Source organism: Thunnus thynnus, chromosome 23 (assembly GCF_963924715.1).
Source record: "Thunnus thynnus chromosome 23, fThuThy2.1, whole genome shotgun sequence".
Taxonomy (NCBI): Eukaryota; Metazoa; Chordata; class Actinopteri; order Scombriformes; family Scombridae; genus Thunnus; species Thunnus thynnus.
The window spans coordinates 4020748-4037407 of record NC_089539.1 but is presented as its reverse complement, the minus strand read 5'-3'; the positions used below and the strand labels follow the sequence as shown (position 1 = coordinate 4037407).

Below are 16660 nucleotides of genomic sequence, written 5' to 3'. Positions count from 1 at the left end.
ATAAACTGTATCAAAAATGCGTTTAATTACATTACTTTGTACATTAAATGTACTTTGTTAATCTTACTTACTATCATTCCTCCAACTACTTCTATTACTTTTGCAACTACTGCCACTATTGCATCTAGATTTGTATTATTATCATCATAAAATCTACTTATTGTAACTCTATTAGTATTGATTGGAGGAAGATAATAAGAACCAACCAGAAAACTAGAAACACTGTAATGCAATTCAACACAAGATATAGTAGACATACAGTATATTCCTAAATAGATTAAAGTGATGATCTTACACTGAAGCGCACATATGGACGCGCTCATTTCCTCGGAGCGGAGGTGCCATCGTGCCGTCCCTGCGCTCTCCCCCCCTCCTGCAGCCCAGCAGTGGTACGCTCCATGTTGGATGCGTTCAGCTCATTGACCGGCGGACAATCCTCATCAGTACCACCAGAGCCCCAGAGCCTTCCGACAAAACCGGCCCTTCACTCCCCACAAAGCGAGCAGCAGCCTCCAGCCTCTCCGTCCCGCCATGAAACAGACTCTGAGCGAACTGATGAGGATGAGCAGGATATGCCGGATGGTATTTGCCACTTGTTTGGGATCCTTTATTCTGGTCATCTTTTATTTCCAAAGTATGTTCCATCCAGGTAGGATCTCTCTCCTCTCTTCTTTCTTGGATGTGTGTATGTGTGTGTGTGTGTATTGATGTATGGCATCATGTCTGGCAGCCTCTTGGCATGTTGACACATCGATTTGTTCAGACTGTACAGTAATGCAGCTCATAAATAATTGATACTTCTGCCGCGTGAACGCGTAAATCATCCAGCAGAAGTACACTGTTTTAAATCCATCATGTGGCACAATCGCAAGACACTGGATTGATTGTCTTGTTGCGCTTTTGTCCGGCTTTTGTTGGTGGAAGTGTGGGGTTGTGCGTTTGGGTGTGATTGGATGTGAGCAACCAGGCGCTGTTCTCTCGCTTCAACCTCAGCTGACAAGTGGCACGGAGATGGCAGCGTGAGGCTTTTTGTCTCCAGAAACGTGGCACAGGCGGTAATGGGATTTGGCAAGGTGGGCACATGATACTCCACTCTGATGCGATTCAGATTTGATCCAATCCAGCGGTTCTAAACATCTGAATCGGGAGCAAAGATCAAGCGACAATGGAGAGAAATGAACTTGGAGTCCACACGTAAAAATAAATCTTTAGGGAGCATTTAGGACTGATGTCCTCTTTGATTTGTGCGCGTCCAGAGACCGCTTTTAATAATTCATCACACAGGAATGAAAATCCACTCTATATCAGCGGGGGTCCCGGGGGAGATTTTGCATCAAATTATGTTAAATTAGGAGATTTAATTTATTCGGTGCTTTGCCAAATCTCATTTTTAATGATCAACGCCCCTGGATCTGATATCCGTGCGTTGTCCAGCAGAGGCTATGTGCGCCAAAATCAAAGCACCCTGCGTTCAGACGCGCAAAGGAGCGCACCGACTGTACAGCTGACCTACAGCACAACAGGTTTACTGTAAGGTCGAGAAGAAAACAATGCTTTCTGGGTATTTGCTTTCCATTAACAGACACAGAATCACTCAGAAGCAAAAAAAAAAGAGCATCCTGTAATGCTGATGTTGGAGTTGGAGTGTCTGAGCTGCTCTGTAGTTCATTTTACATGATGCCCTGTGGCTTTCATAGAATATCTTATTGTAAAAGATCCAGTGACAGAGAACATCAAACCACAGGTGAGAATGTGAAAGCAGAGAAACCTCATAGAGACATACAGTATGAGAGTGACCGGGATAAAAGAGAGATGCAGCGTGAGATACAGCAGAGAGCAGAAGCACACAAGAATATCATCCACAGCAGCATGAAACTACACCTGACACACTGTCGCAGCTCTGATTCAGGAGGCTCTGTGTGAGTCACCAGTGTTGCTGCTGGCAGCGGTGGACAATTGAAATGTCTAATCCCCACAAAGAAAATCACCATAATACACTTCTTCAAAATGGAAATATTTTCACTGTGATATTACTGTAATTTAACTTTCTTTTGCTTATTTCTGATCAATATCGTTGTAAGAAAAACAATGAAATTACTGAATCAATATTTGGAAATGGATCAGAGGGTTCCAAAACTTTTGCATGTCAGTGAACAGATCAGTAACTGGACCACATTTATCCACATCTGGTGTTGACATTGGCTTTACTTCGATGTTGAATGTAAAATAAAAACAACAGTTGTAAAAATCAACTTTCCTTTGCAACAAACTGAACTTGTGCACATGGTGAAGGTGCTTATTACACCAAATAAGGAAAAAGTTCATATTTTATATGATATATGGGCTATGCATGAACAGTATACATTCCTTTTGTTTGCAGAGAGGCATTCACAGACATAAAAATGTACAGTACGGTACAGACATATCAGCTGATATCAGCTCGCTGCAGATATATAGGTATCAATGTATGTCAGCTGATAATGACAAGCAATTGAAGTAGAGAAATTCCTAACAGTGTAGCAACAGTCGCACCATTCTACAGTTTGTCCACCAGAGAGTGTTGACAAAAGAACAAATTTAAAGGAGGCTCATCAAAAATGTTCATTTATATATTGATATTGATACACCATTATCAGATTTTTTAAATTTTCAAATATCAGTATCAGCCCCTAAAAGAATCCTGTATCGGTCAGACTATATACAGTATGTTATCCTACATATCTATGGTACTTACATTGGTGGTAAATTATACCCTGAAGGGGTCTAACTACCAAATTACAAAATTATGTTTGTTTATAATTTGGTTAACTGACCCTTTAAGCTTTTAATGAGATCCGCCCAAGGGATCCCCAACCTAAAAGGGCCCCTGTAGTCGGATATGATTTAGTAAAGAATTACAGCACTGTATCGAGTAGCAGGGGATATATCTGCACAGAGTGAGACCTCTCCTCTACTGCACATCGTTAAATGAACTTCCAGTGAGGGAATTGATTGTAAAAATTGAACCAAGACTCCATTAAACTCCTGTCAAGGACCCCTGAATCCTGCTATCAGAATTGTGCCAATCTCCACCGGCATTGCATCAGCTTGTGCCCGACACACACACACACACACACACACACACACACACACACACACACACACACACACACACACACACACAGGTCACAAAGTGGATGTTTTATTTTTTTGTGATGATGACAGGGCGCTCTGACTGAAGAGGAGACATCTAAAGCAGGGTGTGTATGTGTGTGTACATGAGCTGGGATATAAGTTTTAATGCTGCAGTGTGTATTTATGATGATTATACAGGTGAGACGGATACCAGTGAAAAGTGTGTGTGTGTGTGTGTGTGTGTGCGTGTGTGTTTAGTGTGAGTGTCGACTTTCTTTAGAACCCTTCTTCTTATCTCTATCTCAATATTTTTACTTTCTTTCTGAAATGTCTTTACTCTTTTGCAATGCTCCTATCTACATGTTTTCCCATTTTCACTTTCCCTATTCGTCTCTCTCTCACCCACACACACACCCACACACACACACACACACACACGACAGTACCATTGTCGCCATCAGATAAACTTCCAGGCAGCATCTCCATGGTTCAGGCATGTTTAGCAGGCCTGGGAATCCCGTCTGGCCTCCCAGTGTAAACTCTCACCTCTCTTGCAGGACCTGCAGGGTTGTGACCTCTTGTAAAAGAGACAGAGGAGGGGGAGACATAGTGGTATCACACACTGGCCTTAACTAGCACACACAGCAAGCAAAGCTCCAAGGCCTGTGGTAGATTCTAAAAGAAAAGGGATCTTCACAGTGCAAATAAAACACTCTGTCTCGTCTGCTCTCACCGCAACTCACAGACTCCTCCACCTGGCGTGGAAGCCGGTGAAAGAACAGACCTGGAGCGACTGTGGGTAAACTGGCATTACCCTGCAGCGCTGTATTCGCCAGCGGTTTGGGAACACGGCAAATTAGATTTTGTTTAGAGTGTACTGCCAAAGCAGACAGAAAGCATGGAGGCAGCAAAGCATTCTGTGAGCCAGTTCTCATGCACGGCGTCCAGTTAGGCTACTTGTACCCCTGTGTTAAATGAATATGCCAACTGTTTGTATACGATTATCATGACGATCAGGACAATAAATTTGCTTGTGGAAGTTATGAATCTGCTGGCTGAATAAAGTTTATATTCAAAAGCAATTTAAGTAAAGGGACAGTTTGCCCAATTTGCATACATATAGAATATATTTTATGTTTATTCCTTGTATTATGCAAATAGTTTTCCTTCTATCTGCTGAGCTTTTGTGATATTTGCCTCTGAGATTTAGGCTGTCATCTCAATATAATTGGAATTTGGTGTTGAGTTTGGTTCTTGTATACACCAGTTCCACTTTTGACCTGAGAAATAGTCCTGAATAGTCTATAGTGTACTCACCCCTATTGTACTCAGTGCCGGGCAGTAATGATTACTTATTTAACAAGTGTAGTGCAATTTTAAATCCAGTAATAGACTGAATAGTACACTGCATACTTAAGCATCATCATGTATACTCGATAGAGCTTTTCCACCACTCTGTCACTTTTGGCCAAACTCTGATCAAATATTGGTTACCAGTTGGCCAAAGTCCTAATAAGCTGGCGGAGTCCAAGAGATTTGTTCCAAAACGAAAATGAAATATCCACCGTTTGGAAAAAGGGAAAAAACTCCTCTGACAAAACGACTGCTGGCGTCCCAGGAAAGCTTAAATTAGACTATCATTCAAGTTATTTAAGATGCTTACTGACAGCGGTTCTGTCTGAAATATTGAGTCATGAATTTCAGGCAGCTAAAGCGTTTTCCAAAATAGACATTTTTGGAAGCATATGTAAGATTACCAGTATAGTATAGCTGCAGACACACACGGACACACACATACAAACAGCCTCCTGGTGGAACGTAGGTCAGTCATACTAAGTAGAGGTTGTAAAGGCCCTGCTTGTTTAGTTCATCCGCTGCTTGCTGACAGCCATGAGCGTGGACCTGTGCCCTTCAACCTCCATCTTGTCTCTCTGAATTCAGTTTGAGGTAACTTTGTGCCTGTGACAGATCCAGTCTGCCTCCAGACTGCGTACATGGACAGCTACGGACTCCGCGGTTGCGTAGTAGTAGTTTATACAACTCTCTGGAGTCTGCTTGCGCAGTAGATCAGCATCTACAGGAAGACAGCATAGTGGCCATCACAACCAATTGGAGGTAGGCGGATGCCCGCACGGATCCTATGCGTACGCCCTCTGATGACGAAACTTACATCACGCAGAACCTCATGTACTCGCGGATGCAGAAAGTTCGGGTTGAGTCTCTGCTGGTCCTTTAAAGGCATTGTAGCGACTGAGATCAGAGGAGCTAATGAGACAGTTTGCTCAGTGGACTGTTTGTTTGGTTTCTTTGTTAAGTGCCTCCTGGATATTTTGGAGTCTGAGTGTGTTTGTGTGTGTGTGTGTACTAAGACTGCAGCTCTGTTCACCCACTGTAATGTGTCTTTTTTCAGCCTTTTATAGCTGTGAGTGGTAACATGCTTGTGCACCCAGGCCTCAAAGTCGCACGCTCCCACTTCACGTCTCCCACAAAGGCCTTGTGCCTCTGGAGCAGTCAGCTGTGCCCAGAGACAGACCTGAACAACCTATTTTTTGAAACTGTGTGTACAGTATGCCTGTGTGTGTGTGTGTGTGTGTGTGTGTATGTGTGTGTGTGAGGGAGAGATTTCCATAACGACAGACATAGAACAAAGCCATGCTGGTTTGAAGCAAGGAATGGGAAAGTCTTGGGAAAGAATGAAATATTCCTGCCTGGAATTTCTACGGGAAACTCGAAATTCCTCACCTCCATTGGTCCGTGGCGTTAGTGTCAGCTGTAACTGATAGTACAGGGTGAGAGTGCTGAGTTACTGGGGTCAGTGACCTCAAACACGGGACCCTTTAATTGCAGAAACGGGCTCAAATCCTCAAACCTGTCTATCTTGCTTCAGAGATTTTCATTCCCCAAAAAAGAACGCCATTGGTTGATTATGTTAAACACAAGACAGGATGTGAGTAATGGAAATCACCCAGTGTAATGTACAGTATGACTGGGATATAAACATACCATACTTGTTGGTGTGGAACAGGAGACTAGGGCTGCAGCTAATGATTAATGTGTTTTTTTTTTACGATTAATTATTCATGTGTTGAGTGCATAAAAGATGTGAAAAATGCTCATCACAAGTTCTAAGAGCCCAAGGTGATGGCTTTAAATGGCTTGTTTTTCCCCGACCAACGGCCCAAAACCCAAAGATATTAAATTTACAATTATAAAAAAACAGAGAAAAACAGCAAAGCCTCACATTTGCAAAGCTGGAACCAACAAATATTTTGGTGTATTTGCATGACAAATTACTAAAAAGTTATTATTTTTAAGTAATTTGTGCTTATTCACTTCCTCAAACTTTAAATGAAATCATTGGAGACCTCTGTGCACAAATGAATTGTTTTTTTTTCCTGGTTGTCTATGACTGAATTGTGCCTGTTGTTTGTTGTGTATCGGAGGGCCGTCCCCCCTGTTTCAGTGTTCAACACAGAGCCTTTCTGATCTTATCACACACACAGAAAGACAGCTGAGAGTGGCGATGACCCGAATAGATGGAATAAGATAGACTTTGTTTGTGTGTGTGACTGCGGTCATGTTGCTGGGTGTGTTTATGCAGCCCCCGTCATTGTCCCTTGCATCAGCGCACTCTTCTACCCTGTATGTGTGTGTGTGTGTGTGTGTATTGTGAGAGTGTATCCCGGATGTCCTGTTTGTGTGATCTTAGTGCAACTGCTGTTTTCCTGCCCAGCTCTGCTGCTAAATCCCGGATCAAACCTCCCTGCACATCAGGCAGGAGGGGGGTAAGAGAGGGGATGGGAGGGGGGGGGGGGGGGGCTCCCTGCTGTGTCCCGTTATGATTTTAGCATCTACATTTAATAGTAGTACAACCAGATTAGGAGCATCTGGCATTTTTTTTATATCATCAGCATCTTTCAAAATGTTCTGCCGGCATAATTCTTTGCTTGTAAAAAATGAGGCAACCACAGTGAAAATTGATTCTTTTCTTTTGATACGACCATTAAGGGATGCTGATGTTAGAATCTACACATAGTAGCTTCAACACCTCAGTTTTTCAGATTACGATCATATCAAGTCAAGTGCCAGAGTCACTTTTACATAAAAGTCAAGATCTTCAATGTTACTGAGTCAAACCTAGTAATATTTCTGTCACTTTTAACACAGCACCTGTCTGAACCGATGCCATCACATGAATGTAAAGGCTGCAGCAGCACAAGATTAAATACAGATATGTTCATTGTTAAAAATGTTGCATAGTTAACATTTATTATCCACAAAGACAATGTATCAGTTTAATAAAATATGAAACATTGGTGAGGAGATTATTCTCATGTCACATCAGTCTGTTAAAAATTTGATTTTTTTTTTTTTTTTTACTTTGCCGAGTGATGCAAAAGAGATAAAAAAAAAAAAAAAAACCCAAAAAACTATCACTCTCTCTTTCTATATTCTCATTTTTCATTCATGCCAACTGCATGGGTGATTATAAATATCCAGTAAAAGGCTTTATATACAGCATATGAGCAAATCGGAATTCTCAGATCAAGAGATACAACTCAACATCTTAGTCATTCTGTGCTTGTGCACTATCTATCTATCTTGTGCACTACTAGAAAACAGCAACAGGCAGCAGAATCTCTACAAGATAAAACTGGTGAGAAGATTTATTAGGGTGAGCGTCCCTCGCTCTCACAACAGTCATTAATTAAAGGCAGCAGTATGCTTACAGGGTAAATCATAAAGAGCTCATCTGATGTCGGAATGGGATGTTTTTGTAACTGACAATCCAACTAGCGTACCCACTTCATGCAGTGATTGACCGGGTGTGTGGAGGTGAGAGAGTGGGCAGGAGCTGAACTTCTCTCTCAAACTTTCTTTTTTCATCCTTCACACATCTACTTCCATCTCTTTTTGTGTGTACAGTTGAGTGCGACATCACAAAAGTGTGCACCTTTACTCACGTTTAAACAATGCATCTAATCTTTCTCTCAGAGTCTAGCTATTCAGGACAGGTAGGAACAGTTGCTTGTACACATGTTCGGACAACACTTTGCATGAATCAGTGATGCAGCCTTTGAGAGAACAGAAAACACTGTCACGCATCAGATGCTGAATATCGTGTGAGCATTGTGACTCTTTCTGACACTGTCCTGTCATGTCTGCATTAAGTCATTACATTATGGGATGTACACCATTGCAATCGCCTTAACAGACAGATAAAGCCAGCAATGTTTTGATCTCTCAGTTTGATCTCATGTCATATACTGCAAGGTAACATATGTCGACAGTCCATTATAACCTCAACTCTTTTGCACAGGCTTGTAAAAATCTCCAGAACCAACCAATCGTGGCAAACTCTGGTTATAATCAGGCTTTAAATAATGTAATGTCTTCCTTGGTTTAAGTGTTCCACATGTCTTCCTGAGTCTCTCTCTGAGTAATTCCAAGCAGACGGACTCTGCTGCCCCGCCGTCTGGAGTTTGGGTCAGGCAGCAGCCGGAGGCCCGGCACTGAAGACTCCTCATTCACTACACTGAGATGATGACCATCTGCATGAGCGTCTGTCTGGCAATGGAAGAGCTGCCACTGCCACAAAGGAAGACACACAAACACAGGCACACACTTTTTGGATCACGATTGTGACCTAATATATCCTGTGAAAAAAGTTAACCTGGACTGGAAAGAGTTCCTCATTTTCCTAACCTTATGAGGACATTTTTCTCCTTGTGAGTATAGAAGTAGGACATCACACACATACACACACACACACAGACTGTCATCACTAACAGGATGGATGTTGCCTTTATAAAGTGATCTGCAGTTTGTTTGTATGACAGCAGGAGTTGAAGACTCACTTGAGTTCAGTCATGCTGCTTCACCAGGACAGTATGAGGAGTTGCAGACACCTTCAGATGAAGTTGTATTCTGGTTCCGGACCTCTCAATCGCCCTGCAGTGACCATTAAGTCATTAACAGACACAGTGAGACATTCCCATATCATAGAACAACAAACAGGCTTATTCTGAGGGGAAACAATAGACTGTCTGCCGCCCTTCAGAGCGAACAAGTGTGTGTGTGTATGTGGGAGAGAATGGTCCATGCAGACCTATCCGCCTCCAGTTTTGCATCCCTGATAACTTCATCTGCATGTCATTGGCGAGGCCTCTCTGCCTGAAGGGATTTGCACAAATGACACACACACACACACACACACAATCTCTCAGACACAGCAGACACATGGGAAAAGTGCCGTCACCCCACCCTCTTTCCTCCCTGAAAAACCACCGTCTGTCTGGAGATGAAGTGTGCTGTATCTGTGTGACCCTCCTGATCCAAGTTATACAACTGTGCGATTGCAACCAAACTATAATATCAAGCAGTGCAGGAAGTGTGTGTCCTCATGTCGAGGCACAAATGGGTGAAAGGTGTTGCGGCGCAGACGTCTTTATTTAACAGATGTTTTGGAGGGTTTCTCTCAATACCAGAGGATCATTTCCTCCGTCTTCCCATGAATCAGACGTGGGGAAATGATAGGAAATGTCAGCGTCAGCAACATTCTCTACACCCCGGCATCTGCCTCGAACACATCGTAAAATGTGTCTCAGGTTGATCGGGTTGCTCAATGCGTGTTTTGACGTGTATCCATCCGCCTTTTTCCAAAGCAAAGAGCAGACAACAATACAAAAAGACCAGTCTTCTTCATGCATAATCATGCTGAAGTACATCTGCATATTTAGATATTTATATCTGAATTTCTTAATGTGATTGTGCTGGTTTTTAAGGCACGTGCGCACGTGTGTGTTCGTGTGTGTGTAGGCAGGGTAATGGGTTAAAACCTTGTACAGCAATAAACTGAAACATGGCTACCATCTGTCAGACTTCCATGTTCCACACTGACATCTGGCATGTCTGTGGTTGTCCCTGTGTGTGTGTATGTGTGTGCGCGCGCAGGGGAAAAGGGTGTCTGCTACTGGAAGGAAAGGGACCAGTACTTACAGTAATGGAGACTCCAAACAAAAGTGGATCTAGGGATTTTTAAAGGCGGCGGCTTCAAAGGCAGCAGCGCAAACGTGAATTCTGAGGATTTCATTGACCAGACGTCACGTAACGAGAGTCAGTATACTGTACGCTCCTCAGGCATACAGTATATTGCTCTTCTGAAAGTATGGCAGGAGTTGAAAAGGTTCAACTTTTGTTGAGTCCAGCTCTCTGTGGACTGTGTCGCTGCAGTTTAGGAAACCATTTAACATCCCACTGATTGGTGTTGATCTGTAAGCTTTCTGTAAGCACAGCAGATTTCCTACCAGAGAAGAGATAGTGTCGGGAAGGTCATTAAAGACTGTTGTGGCATCTTAGTCGGCCATTTTCACTTTGTTCCTCTGAGTGCACTGTACTCAAAACAATTTAAGGCTTGCTCACAACAGCATTTATAAGAGCCCAATTTCACACTAAAATCAATAATTTTCAATAGAATCTCTGTGATAAGTTTATTCATGGAGTCAAAATAAATCCGAGCAGCTCTTTCTCATGAAGTTCAACTTGTGCCACTAATAAATTGCCAACCAAGAGTAATGCCGTCCTCTGACAGAACAAAATGAGTTAAAAAATGGAAGAAGTTTCATGTTAGCTGGATCACACAAGCCGCAAGTATTCACTACATTGCCAAGATTCCAGCACCAAACTTTTTGTGAGGACAAAAATAACCAATGTACTACTTTCTGCAGTGACACTTGCACAGCAGAAACTTTTTGTTTCTGTTTTGTGCATTTAACACATGCACCTTTTGTCTTTTACAGAGTGAATGCTAATTGGGCTTTCTTTGGGCTCCGCTAGCTTTTTGCTAACAAGTGGAAGTTGCTACCTTAAGTGAATTGTAAATTAGAAAGATGATTTATGAGATAGTTTTCATTTGTTTTATGTTTCCCTCGTAATTGATCAGTGGAGGAGTAAGGGTCTCTCTCATGCTTTTTTCTCACATATCAGCATCTGATTGTTTCTTTTTTCCAACATTGTCGGTAATGGAGGCTTATTTCAGATGAGATTGGGAGCCTCCGCTATACAACACTGCAGGAAACCCTGGTGCAGTACTGTACTTAAGCATTTATATTAAGGCAATCTTTGGGATAGAAGTGAATCATTTCCCCTGATGTAAAGCAAATGCATTATATCATTCTTTAACAAAACTGCATTAAAAGGACAAAAATACCAATATCTGTTAAAAGTAGGGTGCAAAAATTGCTGTCTAAAAGAAATGAAATGACCTTTCTTCCCCAAAGCCAAATCATTTTAATTTAACCAAATAAGGTGAAATATAAGATCTTAATTATGTGGAATGAAACAGTAATCTCTGTTACAGACACATGGATAAGATCGTTGTGTAATTACAGAAAAATCTGAGCACAGCCATGCATCAGGTTGGGGTGGGTGGTGGTGTGGGGTCAGTGCTACTGTATATCTTGTCTGACGATCTTAAACTTCCTAGTTGCACCCCTGGGTGTCTGTGTATGTGCGGAGTGCTGGCATGTTGATAAGTGTATAGTGGGAGTAGAATAGTTCCCCGTGGTCATTATGCACGGCTGCCCCGGCTCGTCCACAGGCCCACAACAGAAGGCGGGGATGGGAATGTAATCACATTGCTGCTGCCGATAAATATTGATTTGGTTGTTAGGTTTTAGCCCCGAGCAGTAAGTCGGGAGTGTGAGCGTCGTGCGTTAACCACATTTGGGCATTAATAACAGCAGAGCAGGGGGAGAAGGGGCATTTTTAGGCGGTGACTGAACTGCTTTCAGGCCCGATCTCACAGTCAATGTTTACCTCTGGAGTGCAAGGAGCCAGGGGAGTGTGTGTTTGTGTGGAAGTTCTCAGGACGTCTGAGAAAGCTTACAGTGTGCCCAAAGGGTGACATATTTTCCTCTAAAGGATAAAGCAACAAATGTGTGTATGTGTGACTGGAATCCTTATCTTTCCGAATGTCAACGCATTGATTTAGGAATTAGGAAAGTAACTGGGCATGGTGAAGCACTCAGCTCTTTGAAAGTCAACCCAAAACAGCCTACATTGGTGTGTGTGTGTGTCTGAGAGAGAGAGAAAAGAAAGAGGGTGACAGTGTGTGTTGGTGTCCTTGGTTGCCAGATGTAGACAGCATGGCGTAAGAGAAGTGAATCATGGCTTTAATTAAGAGGAGGAGGGCTGAGCTGTGTCTCATTAAAAGACTGGTAGAGGAACATTGGAACTGGCCTGCCTCTACACCAGCTACTGGGACGCTTTACAGATCAACTGGGAGGAACTTTCCACTCCTCCTCTTCCTCCCCCTGCCTCTCTGGATTTTGACTCATTCTGTTCACCAAAGAAATAATCCACTCGCAGATACTCTTTAAAGCCTGCTAAATGTCATCAGTCTTTGGTATTCTGGCCATTCTAGGAGGGATTTTGTGACGAAGTGTGGCAATTAACTTTTCCAGTGTACCTACTTTCTGTCAATGGGCCCTGTCTTGTTCTACTTCAGTTAGAGATTTCCAGATTAGAAGAGCAACAGTGGGGATAAATTTAAAACCATTAAAGGGGAATTCTAACAATTTTACACATGAAGGTCAGTTTCCTAGTCTTAGAGAGTATTACTCAGCCTCTGAAAGAAAAGTTGTATAATGTCTTCTGTGGCTCTGGGGAAGCTTTGTCAAGTCTAAAAATATAACTCTGTGTCATCAAGGTTATCTCAGCTTGTAGACTACAAATTTATAACAGGAAGCTTTGGGTCTGCATTTTGAAAAAGAGGCATTTACCAGGCAAGAGGACTTTAATGAAAAGATTCAATTACATTATGGGAAATGTAGGATCTAGTGTATTTGGAGCTTACCCCGTATTGATCATTCCTTTTTGAATCTGTCCTTTGTGAGTCCCCCAACTTTATAGAAGTTCAACACTGGATCACTGGAGTGCCCTTTAAAAAGTAAAAGTAAGAATTTCCTGCTTGCATTATGGTTTAATTTCTCCTACTGTTGGTGTAAGAACTTTTCTTAATGTCTCTTTCTTGATGGATTTCTCTCTGTATGAGTGTTGAAGGTCGGTTTTGGCGCTAGGTAAAAGCCTCTTTGATTCTGAGAGACTGACACCAAAACCTGACAGCTGTGATGTCTCCATTTTGCCAACTCATTCACAGGAATATGAAAAATACAAATACCAATGCCATTCCAATACACACAAAATGGAAAATGTATCAGGGAAGTGTTTTAGGTTAGGTTTTAGGTTTTGTTTGTTACCTCGATTAGTATTTTCCTTCTCTTTTTGCTGTTTTTATCGATTCTTGACAGCTCTTAGATTCCACCACAGTTTCTGATGTGTTAAGTGAAATTACTTTTCAAAATTGCTGACACAACAATTAAAATCTGCAGAGATTAAACCATTATGTGCAGTTCTACCTGATTAACTGTGCAGCCTCCTCACACCTCCTACTCATTTTCCCAATACCCTTCCCTCTTCTTTCTCCTTGCCTTTATGCATCTCTATTTCCCATTATCCGTCCATCTGGGCTCAGTGTCGGGGGAGTTTTTCCAGCCACGGTTCCTCTGCCAGCGTGGCCGGTTTGGCTGGAGGAGCGGTGGATGCTGCCACCGGCCTGCTGCAGACTCTACGGTGCGGCATGGCAGGGCAGCGCAGAGCCTGGTCAGCTGGCTGCTCCAACCGAGACTCAAAGACTCTTCTCATGTCCCTCCAAAGAGGTCAGGGCGGACATGTTGGCAGAGCAGAGCAAACAAAACTCTCCTCATCACTGACTCAGCAAAGAGTGGGCATACACATGCACACACACACACACACACACACACACATCTGCCTTAACAAACCTTGAAGATGAAGCTATAGTGTGGTTTGACAAGCCAATCTTGCTGCACAAATGAGCTCATTCTCTCAGAAAGATTGCCGCCCTTTGGAGCATGAATGTGCTCATGGCAATGTACCTGTTAGATTATGTGATTGTTGACTTTGAGCTGAAGATGGCACTAGAGGTGAGCTCATGGAGTGTCCAAAATAGAAATGATTCATTCTCTGGGGAGCATGACCATTGGTTTTAATACTCCATGTACACAAGTGGAAATTAGGGCCTGTGGGAAGGTGCTATAGAAAGGTCAAGTGAGTCACAAATTGAATGGAAATCTAGCCAACAGTTTTTGGGTTACCAATGGACCAAAATGTTGGTCAAGGTGACATTTTGACCTAACAGAGACAAAATCATTAGTAATCGACCTTTCTGGATCATGAATATAGTTTCAAGGATGTTCTAGAAAGTCTTGGACAGAACGATATATTTAAACACCAACTAAATGACAGACTGACTTGCAATGCCGTTCTTCAGCCAGGGTAAAACAATGACTCCAAATTTAACCAAGTACATGTCGCCGTCATTCTGTCTGATGAGCTATTGTAGCTGCTGTTCAGGAAACTCTTCAAAATTCTGCTGATTAGTGTTGATTTGCTCATGGCGGCAAAGTAAATTTGAGCATCGCTTTCTTGTGGAGTTCCACTTCAGTGAACTTTGAAATGCAAATTTGTGCCATTGACTGACTTCTGACAGAACAAAGTGAGTACAAAACAGAGGCACTCTCACACAAATTTGGCATCTTAACCTGCAAATAGTCACTGTGTCGCCAAGCTTACACCACCAAACATTTTTCAGAGGGTACAAAAGAAAATTTGCAGTGCTACTTTCAGGAGTGAGCGGACATGAAGATGGCAATTAAATTCATTAAAAAGTGCTTGAATCAGTGCCCCATTTCAAATTGCACTAATGCTCTAACCAACATCTAGACCAATGGAGTAATGGACTGACTAACAATCCCTTCTTCAGCTTAGCTAATGAACAAAAAAATTGTCAAACTTTCCCACGAACCCTTTCTCTCTCTCTCTCGCTCTTTTTCTTGATTACCCACACACACACACACACACACACACACACACACACACACACACATATTCACAATCCCACCTCCCCTCCAAACCACTGTGAACGTAGCGTCTGTGGTGCAGCGTCTGGCAGGGTCACTCCAGGACACACTATGCCTGAACATGAATGAGAGGAGAGGGAGCAGGAAAGGAGGGATAAGTGGAAAGAAACAGACGCAGAAATAGAGGAAGCAGAGGAGGACACAGGAAGTTATGACAGCAGTTGCGAGAATGGAGATCACGCGATGGCATCAAGGATGCAGAGACTGAGAGAAGAGAAGACAGCAATAACAGATGGGGAGAAAAAAATAGATCCCAGAACTAATGGACAGTATTAAAGTAGAGCAGACAGTCCTTCCACTTCCTTTAGAAGTTTTCTTTATTAGAACTGAATGTAGATAAGCTTTACTAAATGAACTGATCTACAGATTGAGCTAGTCCTTCTAACCCCTGGTTGAGCTGATTGGCAGCCTTTGTCTCATGCCCCAGGTATTGTTAGTGCTTGCGTTTCTCAAAATCATGACCATATTTTCCTTAAACCCCATTGCTTCCTGTCATGAAGATGATGTTGACATTGTCTTCCATCTCTGGTCTCACTTTGGGTGTGTTTTTTTTCTCTTTGGCTTTGTGAAGGCAGATAACATGAAGGAAGTGATTTTCTATCTTCCAGCTTTCACTCCCTCTGCCATGTGCTGTATGGAGAAACTCTAACAGCCAGTTGAGATCAAATATTCACAAGGAGACAAGTTAAAGCTAGTAAATATCCTATAAATGAGTGCCAGAATGTGTAACCAAGCATGGAACTGCTGCATACCTTTTCCATTGCCATTCCCCTGCACCACACTTTGTACCTTGTACGGTTGTACTTTCTTGTTGATTAGCTGCAGAATCACAGCTGTAGAGCAAAGAGGAAATTAACTTAGCTTAGACCGGAGGTAAAGGGAAACAGCTAGCCTCACTCCCCTCAGAGTTCAAAAATACACTTACCCACACCTTAATAGCTGATTAATTAACAAGTTCTATTGCATTTGTTTTAGTTGTACAAAAACAGAAAAGTAAAAACTTCAGGTTGTGGTTTTAAGGTCTGGACACACCATGATTTAAATGCTCAAATTTCACCGCAATTCAATTAGTTCCAATGGAATCGCTGCAATCAGTGGATTTAAGTAAATCTGCTGATATGTTTGCCATAAAGTTCCATCTTTGTAAACTTTGACCTGCAAATTTGCACCATTGACCAATATCAAACAGTCTTGACAGTGCTGACATTTGAGAGTCCAAAATGGAGGTAGCTATTAGCTGTGTTGTACCGTTCATTTTTATTTAACCACCTCTATCGCAGTACAAACTGCTCCACAAAAAAGGAATGGTTTGCAGACAGACATGAGAGCTAACTGACTATTAGCAAGCTTGCTAGCTTAGAGACTTTTATTTTCCCACTTCACTTCCCGCTTTCCAACTTCAATAACATTTTATCGACAAATTAATGTGCAATGATGAACAAAATGCTCAGAGGGAGTAAAAAAAACAGTAGAGAGAAAAAAGAGAGAAGCTTTGGGAGCTATTGTGACTGACTAGTGCTAGCCAGTCGCACTGGCTAGCGAGTTAG

At 42.3% G+C, this 16660-nt stretch overlaps 1 protein-coding gene across 2 annotated transcripts in view; it reads left to right on the top strand.

Annotated features, from left to right (window-relative positions):
* Positions 1-361: 361 nt before the first annotated feature.
* chst11 (carbohydrate (chondroitin 4) sulfotransferase 11) overlaps positions 362-16660 on the top strand; it is a 92312-nt gene continuing 76013 nt past the window's right edge. The window contains exon 1 of one of the 2 annotated variants that reach the window (XM_067581064.1): positions 362-634. In XM_067581064.1, the coding sequence (XP_067437165.1) occupies positions 532-634 (103 nt within the window). In that variant the 5' untranslated portion in view covers positions 362-531. Of the gene's footprint in view, positions 650-16660 lie in introns of both variants that reach the window. The other variant, XM_067581063.1, reaches the window with a different exon arrangement.